This window comes from Dunckerocampus dactyliophorus, chromosome 9 (genome assembly GCF_027744805.1).
Source record: "Dunckerocampus dactyliophorus isolate RoL2022-P2 chromosome 9, RoL_Ddac_1.1, whole genome shotgun sequence".
Lineage (NCBI taxonomy): Eukaryota > Metazoa > Chordata > Actinopteri > Syngnathiformes > Syngnathidae > Dunckerocampus > Dunckerocampus dactyliophorus.
Window position 1 is genome coordinate 3,167,530 of NC_072827.1, and position 15,478 is coordinate 3,183,007.

General features: G+C 42.5%; 2 protein-coding genes across 3 annotated transcripts in view; both read left to right on the forward strand.

The window, feature by feature from the left end:
- The first annotated feature begins 5,568 nt into the window (after positions 1-5,568).
- On the forward strand, positions 5,569-10,030 carry LOC129187680 (uncharacterized). Of its 2 annotated transcripts, none has more exons than XM_054787283.1 (2): positions 5,569-5,799; positions 6,041-10,030. In XM_054787283.1, the coding sequence occupies exons 1-2, from the start codon at positions 5,622-5,624 to the stop codon at positions 7,318-7,320; spliced, it is 1,458 nt and encodes a 485-aa protein (XP_054643258.1). In that variant the 5' UTR covers positions 5,569-5,621; the 3' UTR covers positions 7,321-10,030. The 2 variants fall into 2 exon arrangements, with proteins under 2 accessions (XP_054643258.1, XP_054643259.1); XM_054787284.1 differs by having other exon boundaries at positions 5,706-5,799; positions 5,995-10,030.
- Positions 10,031-10,241: 211 nt separating this feature from the next.
- Positions 10,242-15,478, forward strand: part of lats2 (large tumor suppressor kinase 2) — a 41,087-nt gene continuing 35,850 nt past the window's right edge. Inside the window, exon 1 of the mRNA XM_054786751.1 lies at positions 10,242-10,491. The gene's annotated coding sequence lies outside the window, so the exon portion shown is untranslated. The remainder of the gene's footprint in view (positions 10,492-15,478) is intronic.

The window sequence follows — 15,478 nt, forward strand, 5'->3', positions numbered from 1 at the left end:
AAAGGTAAAGATTGTATTTAGAAAGTCTTTAACAGGTTTTCAAACTATGAACATTTTCCATTTCATTAACATTGCGAAAATTCACTTATTGCGGTCTGGTCTGGAACCAATTAACAATTATGAATTTCTCTTTTAAGATCAATCAAGTACAGTATGAGGGATGACTGTAATCTTAATCTAGTAGTAGTAATCCTAATCTTTATGTGGTTAATTTACAGCCACCAACCATATTCTACAACAGTGGTCATCAAACTTTTTGAGACCAAGATCCCTGGTCTAAGCCGTGAACCTGCCCAAGATCTGTTGCTGCCTGGATAGTGGCGAGGCGTACGGGTGTGGTCGGTGGGCAAAATGCGTGCCTGTTGTTCGCTTTCTGAGGGGTGAGGGCACTGATAATACATGTTTTTCAAAATGTCCTTGTGAACTACTGGTAAAATTCCAATAATCTACTAGTAGCTCACGAAAGACGGGTTGGCGACCCCTGTTCTAGAACAAAGGTAGCCATTTTGTTGAGCAAATCTTTGTCCTGGTCAACAGTCTTTTCCTTATGGACTATGGGGATAAAATTTACATTTTGGGAATGGATCTCTGCATGTTTACTGTTTTGCTGCCAGTAGACAGATGTTTCATTGATGAAGCTCAACTTCCAGTAGCTGGCTGGCCTTCTTTAGACAACTAGTTAAGGCTGATTCAACAGCCCCTCTGCTGGTTACAGCCAAGTACTGCAGCGTTTTTTCCCCAGTTGCTTCAAGTCACAATTGATCAGCCATAAATTTCACATAATTGATAGAGCTGGTTATCAATTGATTGGTTAAGACCATCACAACAATGAAGAATATTTTCACACACAAAAGAAACAACATGAAACAGATACTTGTGTTTAATTTAATCATACAAGTGGAAATTTGAAACAAATATTTGGGAGGTTGATTAAGAGTCCTTGAGACGAATCTTTGCTTAACTTCTAACACGCTGGTCATGATTTCTCAAATTAGCAGAAATGGGTAGATCCATCTGGTCTTCCCTTTTGCTGTCTGGAATTTCAAAAAGAAAGTGACATGGCTTAGTTCTTTTGGTCTTGACAAGTTTCCTCCTTTCCCTGTTGAGGGACACCAAAACAAGTGCTTCCTCTGATTCAACCAGAGTTAATTTGATTTTGTCGTTAAAATACTTCAATTTTTGCTGCTTGAGGGTCTCCTAGTGGTCACAGTTGTCCGGATAATCTTAGGATTGAAGACTGCGATGCCTTTTCCTTGTCTTGCTTGTTTGCCTTCATGTCGTCCAGTTTATGACTGGGCATTCTTATGAGCGTTAACCCGGGTCGGCATATCAGCTTCGGGATCTTTGTAAGTCTCCAGATGACTAATTAAGGCCTCCAGTAAAGTGTTGGAGAATTTCTTCATAGCAGCGTTGAAGTACTCTTCGAGGATTACTGGGGCTGACTTCTGATGCTTAGTTTCATCCCCTAAACCATTTTTTAAAATGATGTCCTCCTTGGTGGCCAAAGGGTCTCCACTGTGTTCCTCTTGTGGTGGTGGGCCCAATGATTTGCATGATAGCATGTCTTCCTCTGTTCCATGACCATCCTCTACGCGGTCTGACTCCTGGCAGGGAGAGATCCTGTCTGCTGTTACCGCAGCCGGGTCCTCCTCATTGGGGATTTCAAGAATACCTGTGGGCACTTCTGGAGTAGTTTGACTGTGCTGTTGAGGTGATGGAGATTTTGATGCCACTTCTTCCACTAGTTCATCATCACCGCCATATTTCACAACATCCTCACAAGGTGAGATCGAGGCAGGCTTCATATCTGCTTCCTGTTCCGGTAGTAGTGATGAGCTGAACGACTTTGGAGCCATATCATTCTCTTGGTCAACATCACCTGTGTTTTCCACAAGGTCAGAATCTTCCCAAGTCATCATCAAGGCAGGTGTCTCTTCATCAGTCTTTTCATTTGGTGTAGGGCTGAAGGATTTGGATGCCAAGTCCTCAGGTTCAACGTTGTCTTCCCCAACATCCAACCCCTGATCAGTGGCGATCAGGACTTCAGCATCGTCTGCACACAGCTCCTCTCTTGGTGATGAGCATAATGATTTTGACACCACACTGTCTCCTTCCTCTTGGTCCACCTGATCAGTGTAGATTGAGACCACTGCCTCCTCTGTACCCTGCTCCTCTGGTGATGATGATGGACCCAAGTACTTTAATACCTCATGTTGAGCTTGATCATCTTCATCTTGATCTTTATAGTCATCTATCGCAGTTTTGAACTCTCCAGCCATGGCCATCAGGTCCCCTGGCACATCTTGCTCTTCTGGTGGGGATGGACACAAGGGTTTGGATGCTTTCTGGTCATGGATTTCGTTTAAGTAGGTAGGTAAATATTCAGCTGATTCTGAATGAAATTCTTCATCTTCATCCTCCTGAAGATAGAACTCCTCACAGGCAGATAACAGAGCTGGTGTCACATCTGCATTCTGTTCCTCTGATAATGATGGGCTCGATGCTACATCTTCAATTTGTGTGCCATCATCTTTTACCGCATCCTGTATTACCTTGTCCAGGAGACCCTCATCCAGGCTTACGAAAGTGGGAGAGAATGCCTGGAGACACTGTTCCTGTTCCTGGGGTTCCAAGATTGAATCCTTGAGCAAATTAAGACCTAACTCCTGGAGAACAGGGCTTATGGCTGGTGTTACATCCCTGCAGTATTTTGGCGCCATGTCTTCCTCCAGTTCATTTTCATCCACCATCAGATCCAGCTCTTCGCCAGTGGAGATCTGGGGCGATGACATAGCGGCCTCGTTGTCGCCATCGCTCCATACCGAGGTGTCGATGGATGCATGGATACATGGATCGAGCAGATGATCTCTGCGCAAAACAAAATTGCCTTCTTTTGTGGGATCATTGTATTGGTCAATGTGATGAACTAAGCCCTTATAGATGGTGTTGGAGGCCGTTTTTATAGCAGCTTTGATGTCTGCGTCCAAGCTTACTGTGCCAGGGGAGGATGCCTGAGAACTATTGTCATGTTCTGAGGACTCTGGGCTGACTGCACAAGTGTCTTCATTATGTGGAGATGATAACCTGGAATAGTGTGAGACCAGCCTTTCCAGTATGACCCCATCATCCTCCCCATGGTCCAATTCCGGACTGACGGGGCTCCAGTTTGTCTTGTATCCAAACTGGATGTCGTCATCAGAGCATAGTGTGGTGGGGGTGTCTGTTTCTGAAGAGCTTCCGTCCCTTGACATTAGTTCTCTATGCAAAGTCTCTTTGCCAAGTGAAGACCTGTGTCCAAAGTCACTTGGTGGCCTCTCATCGCCAAGGTGGAGCCCATCCAGCAGCCCGGAGAGGAGCATATTTGCAATGTCATTGGGGTCTGAAAAAAATGGGTTTCTTGGGTTGGTGGAATCCATTTCCTTATCTCAAGATTTAGACAAAACTGTACGCTTGTGCCAAGTATCCTTTTTTATACTCTTAGAGTAAAAAAAACAACAAAAATCTGACATGCAAATAAATATGTTATCTGCTGACTGCACAAACACCAAGTTTGTGTTGCCCACCAACACCCAGCCTTCCACATGACTTGACATAGGCCTTTATGACTCTAACATCCAGCCTCCAGTGATGCCGCATCAGCCTTTATGATTGGCAACATGTAGCCTTAGATGACAGTTCACCAGTTATGACTCCGGACAAATATCACATTCGATGACTTGGCGATGACTCTAGCCTTATGACTTGAATAATCCAGCCTTGAGACGACATCATCATTATGACATCATGAAGTTCTGAGGGGCGTGCCCGCTATAGTCACATCATTCGGGTGCCACAAAGTAAACGTCAGGAGGTAGGCTGAGTACGTATTCTTGGGGTACTCCTCGAGGGCCGGATGTGTGTCCAATACTCAACTGTGTGCATAAAATGTATTCAAGTCTGGCAAGCAACCCATACAGTGGTTTGTCTTTACTAGGGTACTAGAGTGACCCCAACCTCCGGCAACCAATAAAGATGACTGATTAATTGAACCCCTAACTTTCATTGTGTAGCTAGACATTGCAAATTATTTGATCTATTGTCTGGTTAAAAAGGGACATGACCTACATTTAGGACTCATTACTGTGCGCTGTTGGGTCTTTTTATGAAATGTATGTTATTTTTGGACTTTCACCAACTGTTTAAACGTTTACATTTTTTGTCCCACTACATTTTTCTATACTTTTTCTCGCCCACATGAGCCCACGAGGGTTTAATTTGAGCTGTCCTATTAAAGGAAAAATTTTGCCCATCATCTTTTTCTTTTCTGTCCATTCTAAAGATATAAACACAGATTAAAAAGAGGCAGCTAAGAATGCACATAATGTGATGCACCTACAGTGTTCTGCCTTTAAAGCTTTCTGAAAAAAACATCCAAAAAGGCCCCATTTACATATCATGTGACCAAGCTGCAGCGATGTTATTATTTATGTTATTAACATGGTTAGGCCGAAGAACTACGTTACTGGCATAGTGACACCTCGACACAGCTACTAGGCGGTTAGTGACCAGCTTCACCACACATTCACTCAGCGCATCAGCTTTTATTTTTGAGTTTGGAAAAGTTAACACCAGGTGTAAGCGTTCATGTCTATGTTATATGTGAAATCAGTGCGCAAGAGAAAGGATGTTGCGATAATGCTTAAAATGATCAAAATACAACAAAATACTGCAAGTGTTACATGTTATCATGAATGTACCTGTTACTACATGCTCACAGCATGGATATAAAACATTGTTGGAGGTTTCTGGAGGTGTTTTAATAGGCATTAATGAGCGGCCTCTTTTTTTATTATCTGTTTTTATATATGAGAACGCACGGAAAGGAGAAAGACGTGTCTCACATTCCTTATCTCTTACATCAGGATTGTGGATGATGGGCAACATTACAAAAAAAAAGTGGCATTTTTCCTTTAAATGATGAAAACCTGATTATGTTGAACGCATTTCACGGAGGACGACATGTAAGGTAAACAACTGGATGGATTGTGGTCATCCACAACCATGCATTTCTTCTGTTTGTACTCATTAGCTAAACTGGCTTCATAAATGGTTGCATGAAGTGTAAATGATTGTGGCTCAGGGGCCTTTTTTTAGCTTACAGCTTTTTTTTATTGGCTCTCTGCATTTTGTAAAAATCAAATCATTAATAGTGACATCTATGTTAAGAGATATTACAGTGCACTTATTTGATTTGAATATAACACAAAGCTTAGATGTTTTGTTCAGTTTAGCAAATGCTGATTTACAGTGAATCAGTTTTAGCTAATTGAATGCACAAAATGTATCAAAGTGGGTCTGCACCCTTAGATTTTTCTGTTTGCGACCCGGGAGAGGAAGAGTTTGGAGACCCTAAGGTAATTTTAAGCGATGTACTGTATACATTTACAAGCTTAAATGTTAAATTACTTAACGTTTCTCTATGTTCCGTAATCGTTTTATGTCTATGCCTTTTTTTGAGCCGTAGCAATTCGATTACGTCAGACATACGCTCCGCCCCTTCCGTCCCATCGTTCGAGTAGATGGCCGCCATTTTGGGAGTCAAACACACCCCGCCAGGCAGCTAGGTAGCCGCTGCCTTTGCTATGGTCCATACGTGTGTGGTGGCCGGCTGCAGGAACCGAAGGACTCCCGGCACCAGCCTGTCCTTCTATCGCTTCCCCCGGGACCCCGAGAGGAAGCAGCGGTGGATAGCGGCCGTCAACCGCCAGGGCTGGGTCCCCAACGACGGCAGCCGGCTGTGCAGCACGCACTTCATCTCCGGTAGGACACTTCCTCTCACGTTTTTATTAATATTTTCGCCAGTGTTTGGTCTTATAAACGTTTTTGTCAGTCGTTTAAATGCTTTACATTGAAATAAAGTTAGTGTTTACAGTGGTTCCAAATAAAAGATCCAGTATATGCGAGGGAAGTTTGTTTTTTCACTTCAAATGTTGTTTTATTTGTCATTTGTTTCAGTAAATGCTGTCATACAAAACGCTGCATCCTTTTTGCCTGCGTGCAGGTAAACAAGTGAAGAACCCTCGTTCACCAGATTATGTTCCTTCCATCTTCACTGCTACTGCCCTCTCTGCTGACATGAAGGAGCCTGGTCTGTTGGACGTCTCGGACAAGCAGGAAGCCCGCGTGGAGGCGGCCAATGCCTTGTTGTTCCTGCAGTGCCAGGGGGGGTCTGGACTGGACCGGCCAGGTCCAACGGAGCGTGAGTCCAACATGGAGGGCAGTGCATCGTCCTCAATGAGTGCAGATGATGATGACGACGATGAGGATGATGAGTCTGCGAGTGACGGCAAGGATGAAACCGCTCTGACTTCTAACGCGTCGGTCAACTTTGACGATGTCCTCAAGGCGCTGAGGCGAGAGAACCGAGCATTGAGGGAGTCTGTGGAGAAGATGTCCCTGTCGGAGAGCTCCCTGAGGAACGACGCAGAGAAGGTAAAGTTCTACACGGGCTTGCCCAACTTCTTTGTGCTGGAGACGGTCATGCTGCTCCTGGCGCCGCACATGGACGCCATCAGGAACGTGAAGTTGTCCAAGTTCCAGCAACTCCTGCTCACGCTCATGCGTCTTCGCCTGGACCTGCGCAACCAGGACCTGGCCTACCGCTTTGGCGTCAAGGTGGGCACGGTGGTCAGGACTGTGCATCACATGGTCAACATCATGTCTTCCACACTGGTGCCCACCGCCGTCTTCTGGCCCTCGCGAGCTGAGCTGAGGAAAAACCTTCCCGCCGCCCTGCGCTCTTCCTGCCCTGACTGCGCCGTCATTGTGGACTGCTTTACCGTGCCGTGTGAGGGCCCGGTTGCCTACGGCAACAAGCCTCAACAAGGTGCGACGGCAGCTTGTAACGTCCTAAATTACCTGATTGGAGTGGCCCCACAGGGAGTGGTCACCTTCGTCTCCAGGGGCGTCCTGGGAAACGTTGGCCCCCGCAATCTGGCCGAGAGCTGCGGATTTCTGTGCAAGCTTCTCCCGGGCGACGTGGTCCTGGCCAGACGGGATCTTGACATCGCCGACGCCGTGGCCGCCCGCGGAGCTCGCTTCGGGATGGCGGAGGGCGAGCCGCCAACGGGTGGCGCTGCGGCAGATGTGCAGGGTGTGCGGGCCCACGTGGAGAGGGTGGTGTCCATGGTGAGGCAGAGGTACGCCATGCTCACCGGTCCCGTAGAGAGTCCCTTTGCCTCGGCCGCCGAGCGCACGTCCAACATGTCCACCTTTGACAAGATCGTACAAGTCGCTTGTGCCTTAAACAACCTCTGCATCTCTGCTGCGCCACTTGAGTAAAACTTGCATCATACTTTCTAATACTTTGGCCTACTTGTGTAGCTGAATGAGGACACCAAAATATTAGAAACATGTGTCAGTGTGAAGCAGAACTATTGACTCTCGAGTGTGCAGAGGGAAGGTGTAGTTTTTCAGGCACTTTTGTAGTACCTCTTTTTTATTGGACATCGTAAACGTCTCATGAAGACAGAATAGCCAAGCCCGTAACGAGACCTTTACTTTAAAAAAAAAAAAAAGACTAGTTAGATGTTGGATAAAAAGTCCAGTGTGCCTTGTTGTTAAGATGCTTTAAAAAAAAACACTTGAGTTGGTATGCAATCTTAAAATCTTTTTCTCCAAACACACCAAAATTAATCGAACAAACACCAATCTAACTGTGAGGTGGCTCCATCCAGTGGTGAATCTGCAGAAGGCACAACGACTTGATTCTGCCATTTCCTTAAACCCAATTTTGCCCTTCAACATCCACCCATCCAATTGTTATATAGGACTGTGCCGCACACACCCAGGCTCTGTTGGACAGAAACAGACCTTTTCATCCCTTGGAGTTTTGTGTGTGGGCCAAAATTAATGAAAATATTAATTAAGATTTGACCAAATTGATCATATTTGGGCTGATGAATTAAGTTGTGAAATAGCTTAAATTATCAGTCTTCAAAGTTCCATAGAATTATTTAAGATGAGGTTTTACAATTTATTTAGTGGATAATTTTGAAAATGTTTTGAATTTTTTTGTAAATATTTAAAATTATTTGATGTATGATATTTTATATATTCTAATATTTTATTGAATATTTTCTTAATATATTTACTTTTGGCACACGGAAGAAACAACTCCATAATGAAATGCCTTGCTTGCTGTTAATTGTCCTAATGTCAGTTTCAGCTTTTCAACAACAACATGAACAATTGTTTCATCTTTGTTATAATCACAACTGAATTGCGGTTGTATGTTTTCCCGTGATCAGGCGATGCAGATGATGATTGCAGGTTATTAGCTTGGAGCGTGACGTCACTGCTGGGAGTTTCTCCATCTTATTATTATTATTATTATTTTGCTAACTATTTCTGTGTTGTCTTTGTGACTGACATTTTGATAAACCCAGGACTTCCTCCTGTACTCACATATTTATTTGTACTCTCCTGTATTTCTACCTTTTACAATGTAAATGAACGCCTTTATTTTTGCACTGATTCCTGAGTGGAAGCTGAGAGTTTTTCGGCTTTTATTGCAATGATTGATTGCTTTGAAAAGAGAAACTTTGGAGTAAGAAAAAGTACTGCTAGCATTGCTCTTGTTTCTGTAGACACACTAGAACCTGATGTCTATAACTTTTGTCACAAGTGATGAAGTCAAACGGTATACAACAAACTACTTGGTGGTGTGAAAAAGTGTTTGCCCCCTTTCATGATTTTGTATTTTTTTGCATTTTTGTCACACTTAACTGTTTCCGATCATTTGTCATTCAGCCACATTGGAGGCTTTTCCAGCATGAAGCGCCTTTTTAAGGTCATGCCACAGCATCTCAATAGGATTCAGGTCAGGACTTGGACTAGGCCACTCCAAAGTCTTCATCTATTCAGAGGTGGACTTGCTGGTGTGTTTTGGATCATTGTCCTGCTGCAGAACCCAAGTTGCTTTCAGCTTGGGGTCACCAACAGATGGCCGGACATTCTCCTTCAGCAGAATTCATGCTTCCATTTATCACAGCAGGTCTTCCAGGTCCTCAAGCACCAAAACACCCCAAGGCCATCACACTACCACCACCATATTTTACTGTTGGGATGACGTTCTTTTTCTGAAATGCGGCTTTACTTTTACGCCAGATGTGATGGGACACACAACTTCCAAAAAGTTCAACTTTTGTCTTGGCAGGATCAAGAATTCATCAAAATTGAGACGAGCCTTAATATTCTCTTGGTTCAGCAGTGGTTTTGGTCTTGGAACTCTGCCATGCAGGCCGTTTTTGCCCAGTGTCTTTCTTATGGTGGAGTCATGAACACTGACCTTAACTGAGGCAAGTGAGGCCTGCAGTTCTTTGGATGTTGCTGTGGGGTCTTTTGTGACCTCTCGGATGAGTTGTTGCTGTGCTCTTCGGGTCATTTTGGTTGGCTGGCCACTCCTGGGAAGGTTCACCACTGTTCCATGTTTTGGCCATTTGTGGATATAGGCTCTCAAAGTGAAATGGCTTACAACCTGTTCCAGACTGATGGATCTCATCTCAGTAAAGGTATGTTTTAACAACGAGGGGGCAGGGGAAATCGTTTTTTCCACACAGTGCCATCTAGGTTTGGATTTTTTTTTCTACCTTAGTAATAAGTTTTATTTAAAAACTGCATTTTGTGTTCACTTGTGTTGTCATTGACTAATATTTGAATTTGTTTGACCTGAAACATTTAAGTGTGGCAAACATAAATAAATCAGGAAGGGGGCCAACACTTTCACACCACTGTAACTCATAAAGCCATTAGGTAATGTTGCAGTTCCTCATATTTTGCACCTCTTTTATCTTCGATAAGGTAACCAACATACTGGGTGCGACTCTCAGTGTGATAGAGTACAGAAAAAGTACAGAATTGCTGATCGAGGTCTTGTTTTCATTGTACTGCATTAGGTTGTGCAGGTGTGCCTCATGAAGTGGTCTGTGAGTGCTTTATAAAGCACTGTAAAAGTATATATTGTATATTTTTAACTTTGTATATTAAACTATTTGGACAGAATAGCTGTGCGTATTAGCTAATTGTTGTGGATAAATGTACTTGAATCTGCTCACTCTTGCTGTCAGATCTACTCTCAAATCACAGATTACAAAAAGCAGCCGGGTGTGGTGCGGAGCATCGGCAGGCTATAGACGATCTTCGCCTTGGCCCCCGCTGCTGACGCGCGTCGGTCCGTCACGTGACATGTGGAATGTTAACAATGTAGCGAGTGTCCAACTTTGTGCCTCGCTGCTGCTGCTGCTTCTTCTCCTACTTCTTCTTCTCATTCTGCTGCTGCTCCAAAATGGAGGCTGCGATCATCACTTTTTCTCGACTCCTTCGTCCCTACTGATCCCACCCGAGAGCCTCCCAGCCCCGGCCAAGAGATCCAAGAAGGAACCCGACGAGAGGACGACAAAAAAGTGGGATTTGGACGGAATTGAAGTGATTATCGTGGCGACTTCACACATGGTGAGGACAGCGTTGTGTTTCTTTTTTATTTTGCGTTGAGCGGAGTGGTGGTGGGACTTTGAAGTCTCCGTGAAACTTTCCAGGGTGTTTAATATAAAAATGAGACGGCGGTGGTCGTGGTAACATGGCTGCATGGAAGTGTTTGTGCTGTTAATCCCCTTCATTTTTAACAGGCGAGCTGAGCGGCACACAAGACGCTAAAACTGGGCTTTCCACATTTTTCCACGGTCCTCTGCGTATGTATGTGTGGGAGGGTGGTGTATGATAGACACCAGCATAGCCAGTCTGCGTTGTTTTTAGCTTTTCCTGAAAATGTGCACACCAAATAGTTGTGATTCCGTGTTATTATTACCCACGCTAAATTAAACGATTCCCTTGAATGGCCTCAACTTCTTGTTCAGACCCGCAGTGTCACTGAACAGACCCAGAAAGTACATTTTTGCACTCTGACGGGGTCCAAATTTGTCTCAGGTTTTGGTTGTATACCTTTTCTGTGACTGACCGTTACAGTTTGGGAACATACCTGTACCTTTTTTAACCAGGAAAAGGTACACCTTGCTATCTAATAATTGTCCTTTTGGGTAAATGAGTGTGTACTGTACTCGTATTTCTGACAAGGGGAGAGAATCTGAATTTTAGAGGCTTTATTACTGCACTCATTACATCTGTACCGTTTGGGGAGCATACAGTACATGTATGTAACCTTTTAAACTGGAAAAGGTACACGCAGTACCTGGGGGGGTCAAACAGTTGCCCCTAGGGGCACGTTGAAGTGAACCATACTTCTCCTGTACCCGTATTTCAGATAGTTTACAAAATAAAGGTACACTGTCAGGGTATGATTAAATGCTCTATTGTTGTATTAATTGCACCTTTACATATCGGAACGTAGATTGTACCTTTTCGGGGTCACCATGCATCGTCTCCTTTCCGTTTCCATGTTCATTCCTGTCAAGTGTGTGTATTCCCTCAAAGGTTCCGTCATCTGTACTACCTGGGAACACACGTACCTTTATTACAGGGGTGTCCAAATTTTACGAGAGTAAAGTCAAAATATTAAGGGAAAAAAGTTGTAATCTCACGAAAAAAGGCATAATTTTACAAGAGTAATGTAATTTTAGTTGCATAAAGCAGAAATATTACAGTAAAATAGGTTATTTTAATAACATGAGAAACAAAAAAAAGTTGTAATTTTTGGAAAATTGGGTTGCAGAAAAAAATTACAATATACTATGGGAAAAAAGTTATAATGGCGAGAAGAATGTTGAAATAGTTGGGGGAAAAACACAAAATGATAGCAGCAGAAATGGGGGACAAACAGCTGTAATTTTACGAGAATAAAGTCAAAATATTAAGAGAAAAAGGTTAGCGAAAAAAGCTGTGATATTGTGAGGAAAAGTAATGTCATTTTAGTTGCACAAAGCTGATGTATTAAAGCAAAATAATTGTTTTTAAACCTGTAATATTATGAGAAACAGACAAAATAATGAGTACTTCTGTTATTTTTGGATAATTAGGTTGCGGAAAAGTGATAATATTATGGGAATAAAGTCAATAATATGGGAATAGTCCTAATTATGAGAAGGAAATTGAAAGCGTTGGAAAATAAAACAAAAACATCAGCAAAAATGGAGGAAAAACAGCTGTAATTTTATGAGAATGAAGTGAAAATATTAAGAGAAAAAAGTTGTAATCTAACAAAAAAAAGCCATATTTTACAAGAATAATGTTGTAATGTTATGAGGAAAAGTCATTTTAGTTGCATAAAGCTGACATATTAAAAGCAGAAATATGTTATTTTTTTCAAGTTGCAATATTATGAGAAACAAGCAAAACAACAAATAAAGCTGTAATTTTTTGGAAAGTAGGTTGTGGAAAAATATATAATATGGCAGTAAAGTCCAAATAATATGGGAAGAAAGTCATAATTACAAGAAGAAAGTTGAAATAGTTGCAACATAAAAAAACAACAACAACAGAAATGGAAATATTATGAGAAACAAACAAAACTAAATAAGAAAAGTAATTTTCTGGAAAATTAGGTTGGGTAAAAAGTAGGGATGTCCGACAATATTGGCCGATATTGGCATAAAAATGTAATGTAGTCCCCAACTAACGAACACAATTGGTTCCAGACGACCGTCCTTAAGTCGACTCGTTCTTAAGTCGAAACAAAAGGTAATATTAGCAATGATATAGGTACTACATGTACGTGTATACATATACAGTATATGTGTATGTATGTAAGTATGAGTTTGGATGTAGTAGTAATATTAAACCAGGATAATTAATGAAAAAAACATTAATAAAAATGATATAATAATACGTATTGATAAATGTTATTTACCTTTGAAGGGGAGTGGTTGAGCATACGTCGTTGTGGAGGAGGAGGAGGAGGAGATATTGAAAAAAAAAGACAAATGGTCGTCATCGTTAGACTCTTCTAAAAGAGGTAGTGTTCTGTGGGTGGTGTAGAATTAAGCAGGCCTATTAACTCTTCATAAACTTCAATCACACGCTCTGTCCCGGTTGTATCGTACAGCTAACAATGTAGCTTTCCATTTGTCCTTTACACTCTCTCCCCACCGTCTTCCTCTCTGTTGGTCCCATTAGCAGTGTCACAGTGCCCTCTACTGGTCAAGCATGGAGCAGTTTAAATACTGATGGAGCGAATAGAAGGCAAAATAAAATATAATATAGACCAGTCGGCTTGTGTTCGTATCTACGAGTGTTCGCAAGTCGGATGTTCGTAAGTTGGGGACTTAGTGTATTGGTATCAGATTTTTTTCCCGATAATGAAAACTGATACAGCCCTTTAAGCGCCACAAGCAACTTCGCTGTAGCCGTAGCAGTCTATACGCAGCATATACTTGAGCCAATGCTTTGCTTGTCCGTGTTCGGGGTGGCAGGACGTGGTGGGTTTTCAAAACGCCGCTAATGGCGAGCGGGGTAGCTCTTAGACATATACATGTAGACGCCACATCGAGCGCTGAGCCGTACGTCAACGTCTGGATGCTGGCAAGAACCGGAGCGTAGAAGACGCCTCATTCATGTGCTGCCAATCAAATCCCTGGGAGTAACATTTCACAGGTAAGACTTAACAATTACCTTTGATAGCATTTGGCCATTATAACATCGTTTTGAGAGAGTCGTGGAAAACACTGTAATTCATAGGTCTTTGGGGTAGGCAGGCAGACGCGGTAGTTTGCTTACACAAGATGAGAAGAAATCATTTTAGGGATATCCGTCAATTTACCTTATGCTTATTCGTGTAGAATACCTTTCAGGACTTTTCCTGTCCGAGTAAAGGTGCGTGATGGTGCTCTGGAAGCATCTATTACGCAAACTGTTTGGGAACACGCATGCACCTGGAGAAGGTGCACACTTACCTCGTCCAGTAAAGACCCCTACAGGGTACATGAGTGTTTATTTGTACCTTGATGGATACACATATACTCGGCCTATTTTACGTTTTGGGCTCTGGTGTTGTTGTAACGTTGACATTCGAGCAATTTGGGACCACGAAGAGGTTTGATACCCTTGCAAGCGCCGTGACAGATTGTTGTGGCTGCCGTCACTCGAGTATGTTTTTGTGGCAATGTTGCTACATAGCGTGGCTACGTATACGTGCAGTTTGCACTCAGGCACCACTGGATGACAGAGTTGTGTGCCCTTTGACTTTGACTCCATTTTTAAGAGTTATTATTAGTCGATTGGAGCCAGTGTGACGTGCGGGGCTAGTACTGCCAAAGATCCGGTGTTGCAGATAGCCAATGTGTCTGACGGGTGATTTCAAAAGACAAGATTAGAGGCTAAAAAGTCATAACCTTGCTTACATGTATTGGACGTTTGTACACAGGTCATACAGTGGTTTGATTTGGAACGTGTTCATGTCTAGTGTGTTTATAACAGCACTAGACCTCTCAACACAGGCCAAAAATACCTACCTCCTGTTTTGTTTTGGGTTTTTTTCATGCTGCGGGCAATCTCCCCTGAAGCCCTGTGTTTCTCCCAGGAGAGGCAGAGGACCATCTGTACAGGTCCTGGGGATACATCCTGCCAACTTTTGCCGTTTCATGGTTAGGTACGCACTTCTGTAAATGAATTCATGACTTCATTTTGGTTTGTAAACTGGAACTTGTTTCAGCACGCAGCGGGCGAGTATGCGCTGCACGCTGCAAAGATGCGTCCCGCGGGGCCGCGTTTGCATACTGTACCGTGTGTGTCTCATTCACAGCTGCTGTCAACGTGGCTTGTTAATGAACTTTATGCCTAAGGCAGGCTCTTATGGTGCAAATGAGGTCGTAGCTGTGATATCTGTCATTAAGGATAAAGGTGGGATCCTTGACCATGTAAAACAGGGGTGTCCAAAGTACTGTACGTCCCGGGGGCCTTTTTTTAAAATTGGCTCTCGACACATTCTAATAATACAATTTAACAAGAAAACCCAGCAAAAATGAGGAAATCTACAGTAATATTGCAAGAATAAAGTCAAAATATTAAGGGAACAAAGTTGTAATCCGATGAGAAAAAGTTGTAATTTTACGAGAATAACGTGGTGCTATCATGAGGAAAGCTAACGTCAGTTTAGTAGCACAGACTTGAAGTACTAAAGAGGAAATTTTATTTTTTTAAAAAAGTTGTAATATGAGAAACAAACAAAACAAAGTATAAAGTTGGAATTTTTGGAGAATTAGGTTAGGGGAAAAAGTCATGATAGTATGGGAATAAAAATCCAAATATTATGGGAATAAAGTCATAATATAAAGTCATAATTACAAGGAGAAAATGTACATGAAGAAAGTTGAAATAGTTGGAATCGGACAAAACAGCTGTCATTTTCGAGAATAAAGGCCAAATTTTAACAGAAAAAAAGTAGTAATTTTACAAGAGTAAACTTGTAAAATGATGAGGAAGAAAAATGTCATTTGAGTCGCATAGATTTGAAATAGTAAAAGACAAAATATGTTATGTTTTACTTCATAAC

Coding starts and splice junctions, on each gene's coding strand:
- LOC129187680 (XM_054787283.1), top strand. CDS start 5,622: ATGGTCCATACGTGTGTGGTGGCCGGCTGCAGGAACCGAAGGACTCCC. Junction 5,800..6,040: donor CAGCACGCACTTCATCTCCG/GTAGGACACTTC, acceptor GCCTGCGTGCAG/GTAAACAAGTGAAGAACCCT.